Source organism: Myxocyprinus asiaticus, chromosome 31, assembly GCF_019703515.2.
Source record: "Myxocyprinus asiaticus isolate MX2 ecotype Aquarium Trade chromosome 31, UBuf_Myxa_2, whole genome shotgun sequence".
Taxonomy (NCBI): domain Eukaryota; kingdom Metazoa; phylum Chordata; class Actinopteri; order Cypriniformes; family Catostomidae; genus Myxocyprinus; species Myxocyprinus asiaticus.
In genome coordinates this window covers 32,691,527-32,703,888 of record NC_059374.1, presented here as the reverse complement: position 1 = coordinate 32,703,888, position 12,362 = coordinate 32,691,527, and the positions used below count along the sequence as shown (strand labels likewise).

The following is a 12,362-nucleotide window of genomic DNA, read 5'->3' as shown; positions in this document are numbered from 1 at the left end:
TTGGACAAAACAAGCCTAGATGGAACCTGTGACAGAAATAAAGTAGTTTTCAGCCTAAGGCACATTTTAATTACCACAGAAGCACGCCATGTCTTATCTATCACAAAAATGCAGAATGAGATGTTTTTGTCTGTAAGCATTTCTCAAGTGGAGTTAAAAGCATTAAAAGCGTTTCTCAAGTGGAGCTTGACTGTGGGGCTGACGCCCTGATGTGAATCATAAACACGGCTTCACAATTGCTGTAAGAAAGCGGATAGCCACAGTCTGCCGGCTGATTAATATTGTGGAGGATGAGAGTTTAAGAGATTTAATGCCCATTGCAATGAATATTAGTCAAACTCCCACTTAGACTTTGGAAAAGTTTAATATGACTTGAATTGGTGCTATTTTGGTGTATTTCTATCTTTATACTGTGAAAAACTTTGTTTGGAAAATGTTAATAAATCATTTTATTGTTACATATTGTCTTGTTTTCTTTCCTAAGAAGGAGATAAATGCATTTTGGAAGGAAAACAGGTTTATTTAGAGTAAAATTTCAGCACTTTCAAAATCTGAGATTAATGGCAATTAACTACGAAATGTTATGCGATTAATCTCAATTAAAATTATATATATATATATATATATATATATATATATATATATATATATATATATACGTATATACAGTATATAATGCAAACCAGAATTGAACTATCACAGCCAGTTGCTCCAATGTGTCTAGTGATTTCTTACTATATATATATATATATATATATATATATATATATATATATATATATATATATATATATATATATATATACATATATATATATATAAAACTCTTTGAAGTAGTTTAAGAAGTTCTGACATTTTTTTTCAAATTGTAATAGTAATTTTTCATGTTATTAATGTCCTGACTTTAAATTGTGATTAGCTGAATGCCACTTTGGTGAATAAAAGTACCAATTTCTTTCCATAAGAGCAAAATCTGTACATTATTCCAAACATTTGGCCACCAGTATATATGTAAATATATATATATATATTTTTATATATAAAATTCTAATTTCCCCCTCAGAAAATTTTACCTGCATTCCTGTATGTAACAGATGGCTCTGGAGAACTCATTGTTTTTTAGGCTCTCTAGAATGGCCTGTACAGCAGCCTCAGAGGAGCAATAGGTGGATTCAGCATTGGGATCTCTTCGCTCAGCTGGTGGCTCACTGGCCACTGAGGATGCTGCTGCCCGCAGGTTACTCCTCAGCTCACTCAGCTCACTGGACATGTTCTGCAGCTGAAGAGCAAAATGTTAACACACATATAACAATCAGCTGGGAATGGGGGACTGGGTAGCTCAGCGAGTATTGACACTGACTACCACCCCTGGAGTCGCGAGTTCGAATCCAGGGCATGCTGAGTGACTCCAGCCAGGTCTCCTAAGCAACCAAATTGGCCCGGTTGCTATGGAGGGTAGAATCACATGGGGTAACCTCCTCGTGGTCGCTATAATGTGTGGTTCTCGCTCTTGGTGGGGCACATGGTGAGTTGTGCGTGGATGCTGCGGAGAATAGCGTGGGCCTCCACATGCGCTACGTCTCAGCGGTAACGCGCTCAACAAGCCACATGATAACAAGCCACATAGATTGACGGTCTCAGATGCGGAGGCAACTGAGATTCATCCTCCGCCACCTGGATTGAGGCGAGTCACTACGCCACCATGAGGACTTAGAGCACATTGGGAATTGAGCATTCCAGATTAGGGAGAAAATGGGAGAAGATAAAAAAAAAAAATCAGCTGGGAATATTATGGAGGTCTCAACTTCAAAACATTGAGAGAGTCAGGCTTGATGTTTTTAGAGCCCGGGTGATACGACAGCATGAAATTAAAGCGTGTGAAAAATAATGCCCAGTGGGCCTGCCTAGAGTTGAGACGTTTGGCGCTATGAATATACTCTAGGTTCTTATGATCTGTCCAGACCACGAAAGGTACCCCCGAACCCTCTAACTAGTGATACCACTCGCCCAAGGCCAACCGGACAGCTAATAATTCTCGGTTGCCAACGTTGTAATTCCTTACTTTAAGCGATACAAAGAAAAGGCACACGGTTGCATCTTTCCATCCGAGGGGGAGTGCTGGGACAGGACTGCTCCGACACCAACCTCACGAACTGATTTGCGGGATCAGGAGTAATTAGAATAGGTGCGGTAGAAAACCACTTTAATTTTGAAAAAGCATTCTCAGCTACAGAGGACCAACAAAAATCAGTGCATGTGGAGGTGAGATCTGTCAAAGGTGCGACAAAGCTGACTGTAATTCCTAATAAACATCTGATAAAAATTAGCGAACCCCAGAAACCTCTGCAAGGCCTTGCGAGAATCTGGGGTTGGCCAATCGGAAACAGCCTTTACCTTAGTCAGGTCCATGAGCACTCCCTCGGACAAAACAATGAACCCCAGAAACGGAACCGACTGTACATGAAAAGCACACTTCTCTGCCCTGACGAAAAGCCGATTCTCTAACAGTCGCTGAAGCACCCGGCTGACGTGCTGTACATGGTCCTGGATATTCTGGGAGAAGATCAGTATATCATCTAGATAAACAAACCGATCGACCATGTCTCGAAACATGTCATTCACGAACCCTTGGAAGATGGCGGGGGCGTTGACCAATCTGAAAGGCATAACCAAATATTCTAAGTGCCCCCTATGGGTGTTTAATGCCGTCTTCCACTCACCCCCTACCTAATTCGGACAAGGTGATGAGCGTTGCATAGGTCCAACTTCGTAAAGATGGACACCCCTGCAAGAGTTGAAGGCTGAGGACATCAACGGCAAAGGATAACGATTCTTTACCATGATGTCATTCAGCCCCCAATAATCTATAAAGGGTCTAAGCGAGCCATCCTTCTTCTCCACAAAGAAGAACCCCACCCCTGCCAGCGAGTAGGAAGGGCGATTGAGACTGGCTGCCAGAGAATCATTGATATACCTGTTCATGACCTCCCTCTCAGGAGACGTGAGCGAAAGCATGCCATCCCCGAGGTGGAGAAGTGCCAGGGAGCAATTCGATAGCACAGTCGTACGGGCGATAAGGAGGAAGGGTCATGGCAATGTATGTATAATAGGCCAATCCAAACTGCAGTTGAGCCAGAAGAAGTGTCCGAAGTCCAGGGAATTTATCCAAAGGTGTTGCACTCACCAGTAACCCCTCTCCTACCGACAAGCGACGTCTTTTAACACACAGGCAGCATCAAGGTGACCCAGGGCAGCACAATACAGACACAGTATATTAATAAGGTGCCGCTGTTTCTCTCTATGGGATATTTGAGTACTGGTGACTTGCATGTGTTCATAATCAGGACGAGGTTCAGGCGAGTAGGCTGGCGAGGCAGAGTGGGCAGGTTGATCTACCACCATAGCAGGCGGAAAGCGGCGTTGGCGGTGATGGCGACGTAAAGCGAGGCATTGATCGACTTGAATAGCAAATCCACCAAATTGTCGAAGTGTGGAGGTAAATCCAATGAATAAATCTCATTCAAAATGTCATCAGAAAGCCCGTGCAGAAAGCGATCTCTCATAGCGTGATCATTCCATTCACAAGAAGCAGAAAGATTGCGAAACTCTATCACGTAATCTGCAACACGTCGATCTCCTTGGGAGAGTCCAGACAAAATCCTCACCACCTCCTGACCTTGAGCCGAGCGATCAAACACTTGGCGGAGCTCCGAGTCTGATATGAAGTGCAGCAGGGATGTTGGTTGTCCCACATAGCAGTGCCCCATTCACCGGCCCTACCAGTGAGGAGTGTAATGACACAAGCCACCTTCAAGGTGTCCGAGGCAAACGTGGAGGTTTGCAATGTAAAGAACAGGGAACACTGTAAGATGAATGCGCTGCATGATTCAGCCTCACCTGAATACGGGATAGAATACGGAATGTGGGCTTCAAAATGTCCAGAATACACAGGCGTCACAGGGGCTGGTGAGGAAACCTCCCACAGAGATTCAGGAATCAGAAATGGGCGGAGCTGTTGCACATAGGAGGTGAGATCGGTGAGGCCATCGTCTCCAAAGCTTGGTTAGCGGCAGCGATCTGGTCTCGCTGACATCCCAGCAGAACTCCCTGAGAAAGGGCGGAGAGAAGAGTGGAATTCTCCGCTGGGTCCATGTTGTGGCCAGATTATTCTGTAATGTGTAGGTGCTGGACAGAATGACCCAGGAGCAGAGGTAACAGTTCCAAAAATATTTATTAATAAAGTCAGTAATGCGCCACCGCACAGAGTAGAGAGTAGTGTGTTCGTCAGTGGAGTGTGTGCATCGTGGAAGTCAGGAGGAGCTTGGCAGAATCCTCCATAGAAGCTTAGCGATGAGAGAGATGTCCAGCGGTCAATGCGAGCAGCAGCAGAAGTGTAGATCCCTGGCATGCGGGCATGGAGCAGAATTCCTTTGTGGATTGCCAGGCTGAACTCAGCGAAGACTGGAAGGCAAACCACAACCCGAACAATGCGGGCAAACCAACAGAATGACAAGACAGGACCAGCTCGACAAGGAGAGCGAGGTTTGTACTCAATTTAGCATAATAATCTGGCAAAGAAACAGAGAAACATGAGGGCATATGTAGGAAGTGCAATCAGGCTGGAACAGGTGTTGCTAGACAAGCAATCAGTGGCATCATCTGCACCTCCCTGAGAACAATGAACGTTCCCATGGAAATGCCGATCATGCCAGTCAAGTGCGCCTGCGAAACACGAGGGAGAGAAAATGACAAAACAAACAAAACAAACCTGTGGGCTTACCAGAACCGTGACAACTACAACATACTTCAAAGAATAGTATGGTACTTCTTTCTTAGTGAATAATTTAAAACAACTTAATGAAACTCAGATGAGGAGAAACTGGTGCCAACATACCTCTGGGATAGCACTTATAGCATGAACCTGGCCAATCAGCTTACAGTAAGACTGAAAAAGCAGCAGAAGTTGAAAGTGGAGTTTGTAGAGTTTTTGACAAAGCTCCAGTTGCTGTGAATAAACAAAAATACATAAAATGCATATCAAAGCCTCTGTTAAAAGATCTCTTAAGTGCATGTTTCTTAGGATCATATAAAGTATTGCACTTGAATAATTACAACAGATATATCATGGTAACCAAAATCTGTTTAAAAATAATAAACAAGGATACAAGCATTCAGATTTATCTTTGTGAGGTCTATGGAAAAAAAAATCTAATTTGAGTATCTAATCTGAGTAACAAGGGAAAAGGAGGAGATGACGTTAAAAAGATGTATTAAACTTACTGCAAGAGATTCCATTTGCTATAAAGCAGGCATTGTAAGACAAAAGGTGAGAAGTGAGAAGGAAGAGAAGTCGTTTTGAATACAGTGTGGAAACATGCAGCTTAGTGGCACAGGCAAAATAATGCATGGCCAAAAAATGGTTCCATCTTTTTTTGGCATGCATGAGCAGAAAAGTGAATGGACAACCAGAGAAAGAAAATAAACTCTGCCGAGCAGCAGATCACAACATCACCTTCTTATTTTTATATTTGTACAGGGACTCTGCTGGATGACAATAGATTAATTATGTGTGAAGCAAACCTTAACTGGGATTAAGACCTGTCTTCTTTGTGACATCAGGCATCTTAAAGACAAACCTGACTGATTTTTATTGTCAGTGCCTTTTTCTATCGTGGTGTGCTTCTCCAGTCATAAATGAGTGACAAAAGAGTGGTATGACAACATAATTAGTTTTGTTATGTTGAAACAATAGCTGCCACTCCTTCTGTCCCAATTTCATAATTGGGAGGAGACAAGGAAATTGATCTTGAAGAGTTGAAAGGGTTTTGAAAGGAAAGTTTTCAGGGTTTCTTCAAAATTCTTTACGGTCCAGTAGAATAAAACCACTTTGTCAAACATAAGAATAGGAGGTGTTGTTGTGAAGAAATAGCTTGCTTTTGAAACAGGCGGAGAGCAGAAAGATAGGAAAGAGAATGTCACTCACAGAGCTATCACAGAACAATCGAGATGCAGAAAATATAAGAGATAGATTGAAATGGAATCTGAAACCAACTATGGTCAACTAATCCCACTAAGAACCTTATTAAATCATATCACAAGGCAGAATGGTCATTACAGTGGCACTGATAATTAGATAGTACAACCACACTTAAACTTTCAGACAATATCTATTATACTGTATAAGATAGTAACACGTGCAGTTTATGCATTTTGGAATTTGGGTTGCATCAAAGTGTTAAAAAGCTAAACTGTTAATTAAAGATCCAGTTTGTACGATTTTCGAGAGCTTGATCGAGTTCTTCAGTAAGAAGCATGTGATTTATATCCTACAGTATATCAACTGTACCTTCACTGGACTACTGATGTGCTATTGAAAAGGCAGAGGGTGTCATACCTTGTCCTCTGTTTCAGCAGGCTGGAAGGTGATCACTCCATCTCCAGAACATTTGGGGAAGCTGGTCTTGCAGTTACTCAGCCACTGGAATAGGCGTAAAATCATGAGTATTACTAAAAGTTCAACACTAAATAGAACAAGTAAGCCTAATGTAACTTTTTTCTTGAGTAAACAATATTAAAGGAATAGTACACCCCAAAATGTAAATTCTTTCATAATTTACCCTCACGCCATCCCAGATGTGTATGACTTTTTTTTTTTCTTCTGCAGAACACAAACAAATATTTCTAGAAGAATATTTCAGCACTGTAGCTCGATTCAATGAAAGTAAACAGGTACCAAAATGTTGATGCTCCAAAAAGCACATAAAGGTGCAAAAAAGTAATCCATACAACTCCAGTGGTTAAATCTGTATCTTCAGAAGTGATGTGATAGGTGTGGGTGAGAAACAGAACAATATTTAAGTCCTTTTTTCCTACCAATATCCACTTTTACTTTCACTTTCGCATTCTTCTTTTGTTTTTGGCAATTTGCATTTTTCGTACATACTGCCACCTACTGGGCAGGGAGGAGAATTTATAGTAAAAAGGACATAAATATTGATCTGTTTCTCACCCAAACCTATCATATCACTTCTGAATATACAGATTTAACAAGTGGAGTCGTGTGGATTACTTTTAAGCTGCCTTTATCTGCTTTTTGGGGCTTCAAAATTTTGGTACCCATTCACTTGCATTGAATGGACTTACAGAGCTGAAATATTCTTCTAAAAATACACATCTGGGATGGCATGAGAGTGAGTAAATGATGAGATCATTTTATTTTTGGGTGAACTATCCCTTTAAGCTGCTTCTTTTTGTTAAATAGGTCAAAAACATATTCAAGTTCTAATAAATGCAATCTTTGTATTCATGTCAGTTTCATACATTTTTGAAAAAAACATTTATACCATTTTAAAAGTGATTTGCTATCCTAAATTCAATTCGCACTCATAATAAAATACTAACATACAGTATCACTGCAGTGTGTTAATAGTGTTTATTTAGAGTCCCACATACACCCTACACCAACCCCTACCCCTAAACATAACCACAAGCTTACCTTACAAAAATTGACCATGGTTTTATTTCAGTAAAAATAGTATCACCACAGTATTTTGTAGTAAACCACCAAATTAAACATGGTTACTACAGTATATTAACAACATATTACTGTAGTAACACAATGATTAATTGCATTAAAGCTATGGTTTCCACCAAAAAACATGGTTACTAAAATATTAATATAGTTAAATAATTATTAATTTGACCCGGATCAAACCTTTCTCTCAACTCCCCGAGCGTCACTGTGACCAAATTCTGCGAGGCAATCAACCTTTATATTCATTTTTATTTATTATTATAAGTATTATTAAAGAAAATATTAAGAGTGTAAACAGGTAACTGGATGAGAAAAAGTGGGACAAAATAGAACCCGGAATAGAACCCGGGATGCCCGCATGAAAAAAGCACATCCACGCAGTTTTTACACACTATGCCATTACAGCGACACTAGGGGGCGCAATTTGGCTTCAATTTCTATGGTTCCAAGAGACTATTTAAGTCTATTTAAGACTATTTAACCTGCACTGTGTGGCAGGTACTACTGTATTTACACCTTGAGCAAATAGTCACTGCGGAAATATTAATATGTTTGTATAATGTAACTAAACTTATATTAAACATGCGATAAATCTGAAGTTTGCTGAGCTTGTGACGTAATCGTCTGAACTAAGGTGAGAATGGCATGACTATGAGATTTTGATCATGCAAGCAAAACGTCGGTAAGGTGACGTTTTGGTCATGAGACAGCCCTGGGACAGTTAAACCACCTAGACATTTTTGTAAGCCCACAAAAATATAAAAATGTTTTAATAGACTAGAATAGAATAGAACAGCAAATGAGCATCATGTTGTTAATCCAAATATTGTTTTGTATATTAAAGCTTGAATGAACATACTGATATAACTGCTTCCTTTCTGTTGTTGTAAGTTTCCAGGTATTCCTGCAGCTCCAATACACTGAACTTCATCTTCTCTAATAGACCACAGGACACAATCTGTAACACATTTATTAATTAAAAAATACATTTTGTAATACTGTAAGCAAGTTACAAAAATAGGTGCCTAATATGGCAGGCACACACATACACGCTGGGGTAGAATTTAAATAAAATACTATGGCTGGCTACTTCATTTTTCATTCTAGCTATATAATGGATGGCATTTACATGCAAATATGGAACTCACAGTGTCTACATCGACAAATAACGTGGGACATTCGGAGCACGATGTCAGCATCTGGGACGACCCTACAAACTTTGCTCCAATCCCACGAAGGCCATTGCCAAGGTAACCAGCAGCGTCACAGGTCAGGGTGCAGAACTTGGTCTGTATACTCTGGAGGTCAGAAACAACATGTCCTGTTTTATCTGCTTCAGTTACCAGCATTTCTTTACTTACAGTTACAGCTCTTTTTTTCTGAATTGTTACAGTTTCAAATTAGCAGAACTTTCAAAGTCAAAGCAAGATATTTAATCAGTGGTGTAAGGAAATAGTTCTAAACACATTTTAGAGACAAAAGGGACATTTTAGGGATGAAAGCCTAAAAAATGTCTTATGATAAACATGTAGGAGGTGTGCTTTAAATGTAATAATTCAATGGTCCATCGTATTCCTTACTTTTGGTTTTGTAATCAAAGATGGACTTGTTTAAGATGCTTGACTTAAACCAAAACTACTTTTTCCCACCCTGTTATACCATTAAAACAGTAAAAAAAAAAAAAAGACGCCAGTGGCAGGCTCCTCTACTTCTGTGAATTACCTGGAAGAGTGAGGAGAAGACTTGGAAGGTGTAGACAGCGCAGGAGCCATCAGAGTCGGCCACCAGCTGGTTGAGATGTCTGCGCCAAGCCTCCTCGGCATCATCACACACCATCGGCTGGAAGGCGGCCAGTATGGCGGAGAAAAAGGGAGATGGTGGAGGGGAGGAACGGGAATCTAACAAAAGCTCTTCTCTCTCCTCCTCTGGCTGTGCCACAGAGCTGTGCTGGTCTCCAATCCCACTGGAGGAAATGAGGGATAGAATTATGTGGCATGGGGGCGGGGGAAGTGTTTGAGGAGTCTCAAGAGAAACTTAAGATTAGTTTTCAGACTTCTCCACAAATCAAATCTCTAAACTGAAACAGAACTGTGTTTGTCAAAAGTATGACCCACAAAGGCGCAATACCTGGGTAAGCTGCTTGTCTCGCTGTCCATCAAGCTGTTATCTTCCTTTTGGGGTGTGTCCACTGTTATGATGTCAGAGGAAGTGAAAGCAGGTGGCAGCTCACAAATGTAGAGTGATATATCGTCTTCATTGACACTGGCTTCATCTTCTTCAGCTGAATCCACAGCCTTGTTTTGGACAGAAAAGAAAAACTTGGTCAGTCTATGGTATTTACAACCAATGCAAATGACTGTGGTACACCTCAAAGATGAAAAGCGGTAGCAGAGAAATTCTTAGCAGATAGAAATGGGGAGATTTGGAAGAGCAAGAATTAGATGCCATAAGATGCCATTGGAATTAATTTAATGCCCCCCTCTCTAAAAAGCATATAAAGCATATGGTATCAGCCAACAACTACACTAAATCTCAATAAAACTAAAATTAATCAATGCTTAAAACAGAGACAGCCAGATACAGCAAGCACATGCGGTATGAGTAGGATTGTGTCTGCCCCCAAAGATCAGGCCATTTTAAAGCTCTTATTCACCCTATGGTTTGAGCCCTCAGGCAGCGAGATCTCAAAGCTGGCCGTTGGGTGGGAAAGAGCGACTGAGTCAGCTTGAGTGTTGTCAAAGGAGACACACGGAGAGTTCATTGGGTTTAATTCTTCAGTGGGAGACAGGCTGACATTCTGAAATAAGACACAGAGTTCAAAATATTTTTCAACTTTATGATACATGGAACATTTGTTTAGGAACATTAGGGGTATTCTACTGCTTTTTTGCATGTAAATAATATTATAAACAGACATACATTTTATGTTTGTACATTTAGAAAAAAAACATGAATTCAAAATTGATTTAAATTAGTTTCTAATTAAATTCCCTTGGTCTTATTGTGCTTGACAAAAACAAAATGAATCTTTCAATAACTTTCTCTGCCTCTAAAATTGCTTTTCTTTTCTGCTGATTTAATTAAGCCCATGTGGTCAGTAAAAAATATTTTTTACCAGTAATATTTCAATATCCAATCATGGATAAAATCCATTCAAAAATACTTCATATTAAGAAAGTCATATGCGTTGTGAATGCCAATTCATGCTGTCTTCACATCTTTTCCATTACATTTTTTGTCAAAGTGCTGACAAAACATTTAGAAGCCTACTTTAAACAGGGAAATTAAATGTTAAATAGTATATGACAACCATAATTAACATTACTAATTGTGAGGCAGAGAGGATCTGGCTGGCCGTGAGGGACTCCTCTTCAGAGGACTCCTCAGAATCATCATGGACAATTGGACACAGACTGGGTGAACTGCCCGAGAGCTGGCTGTCCTCCTCCATTGGCAGGGGCTCAGTCTGGTCCAGACTGTCAATGGAACGCCTCCTCGCACCCCAGTTAAAACTGTCAACTGTCTCACCCTGTCAGAGAAAGAGCAGGATAAATAGAGAGTCTTTTCAATGGGTCTGTAGTTAAATATACACATCCATATTGCAAAACAGACAGTAACAGGCTGGGGCATGCTCAAGATATGGAGCTGCTCAGTCTGAGTTTGTATCTCAATATTTAAAGCATTTACACAGCTATACAAACTAAAACAGCCCTGTGTAGTGAAACAGAAATATAGAAACCTACAGTATTATAAATTACTACTGTTCATGTACAGTAAAAAATAAAGTGTCTGAAGGCCGTTTCCTTTGGAAGAGGCTCTATATAACTCTGTGCAGCCACATGCCATTACACAGACAGTCAAGAGTCAACATCCACATTCCTTAACAAATCTAGTTCAACAGAGAACAATGCTTTCCTTTGGCAAATGGCTTTAACACTGAACTGACGCAAAGACTTGGAAAAGGCTTGCTATTTCACCGCTGAATAGTTAGTTCACTATTTCTGTTTAGTTATAAGTTAAAAATAAAATGGTAGAGGAGCAAATGAGTCTTTGATACTGCTACTTTTGAGTGTCTCTGTGGCATTGCAGCCTCAGCGAATTTGGAGACTGACCTCAGTGCACTGACTGTTTCTCATGATTTCATAAGACAGTACAAACCAGGGGAAAGTCATTTATAAAAAGTAGATGTGTTGAAATATCATCAAAAACAGCCAAGGGGTAAATTATTTTGGCTTTTAGTCAGTCTCTCTTTTTAGATGCTGCCCAATACAGATGTTTATAACATAAAACATTTTAGTAATGTTTTGTGACATTTCACCAGTAACCAGAATGTTGAAATAATGATAGCAGATTTAATTTGTCCACAGTCTTAAACTGCACATTAAAAGAATCTGCTTTGAAGTGTCATTGTGTATTTGTACATGCATAAAACCAAAGTTAAGTGCTTAACTAGAATTATGAACATGCATCACAATGCACATAAGGTAGTTGCAGTGCTTGCAAAAAATATTATATAAACACTTCATCATCCTGCTCAACTCCACAGAGCACAACACTGGAGCATTCCTGGGCTTACCTGCATCTCCTTGATGGCACAGACATGGACAAGGAGAGGAGAGTGTATGACAAAGAGTTAAAGACAGCTACAATGATATTGTGCAAAGAAGTGCAATTGCTTTGTCCATTTTGTTTTTCCCATGCTGTAAATATGGCTGCACCCAGATGTCCACTTTACTGAAGTTAACACAAATTTAAACTAACTGATTTGGAAGTGAAATGAAAGGGGAAATCATGCATTTTGTTTTCACAATCATAATAAAAATTTCGC

At 40.0% G+C, this 12,362-nt stretch overlaps 1 protein-coding gene across 1 annotated transcript in view; it reads right to left on the bottom strand.

Moving 5' to 3' along the window:
• Nucleotides 1-12,362, bottom strand: part of LOC127422036 (protein furry homolog) — a 96,633-nt gene that overhangs the window by 4,741 nt on the left and 79,530 nt on the right. Inside the window, exons 52-60 of the mRNA XM_051665366.1 lie at nucleotides 10,860-11,063; nucleotides 10,188-10,331; nucleotides 9,662-9,828; nucleotides 9,257-9,497; nucleotides 8,683-8,832; nucleotides 8,394-8,492; nucleotides 6,395-6,478; nucleotides 4,895-5,005; nucleotides 1,074-1,279 (exon numbers count right to left, since the gene is read on the bottom strand). Of these exons, the coding sequence (XP_051521326.1) occupies nucleotides 1,074-1,279; nucleotides 4,895-5,005; nucleotides 6,395-6,478; nucleotides 8,394-8,492; nucleotides 8,683-8,832; nucleotides 9,257-9,497; nucleotides 9,662-9,828; nucleotides 10,188-10,331; nucleotides 10,860-11,063 (1,406 nt within the window). The remainder of the gene's footprint in view (nucleotides 1-1,073; nucleotides 1,280-4,894; nucleotides 5,006-6,394; nucleotides 6,479-8,393; nucleotides 8,493-8,682; nucleotides 8,833-9,256; nucleotides 9,498-9,661; nucleotides 9,829-10,187; nucleotides 10,332-10,859; nucleotides 11,064-12,362) is intronic.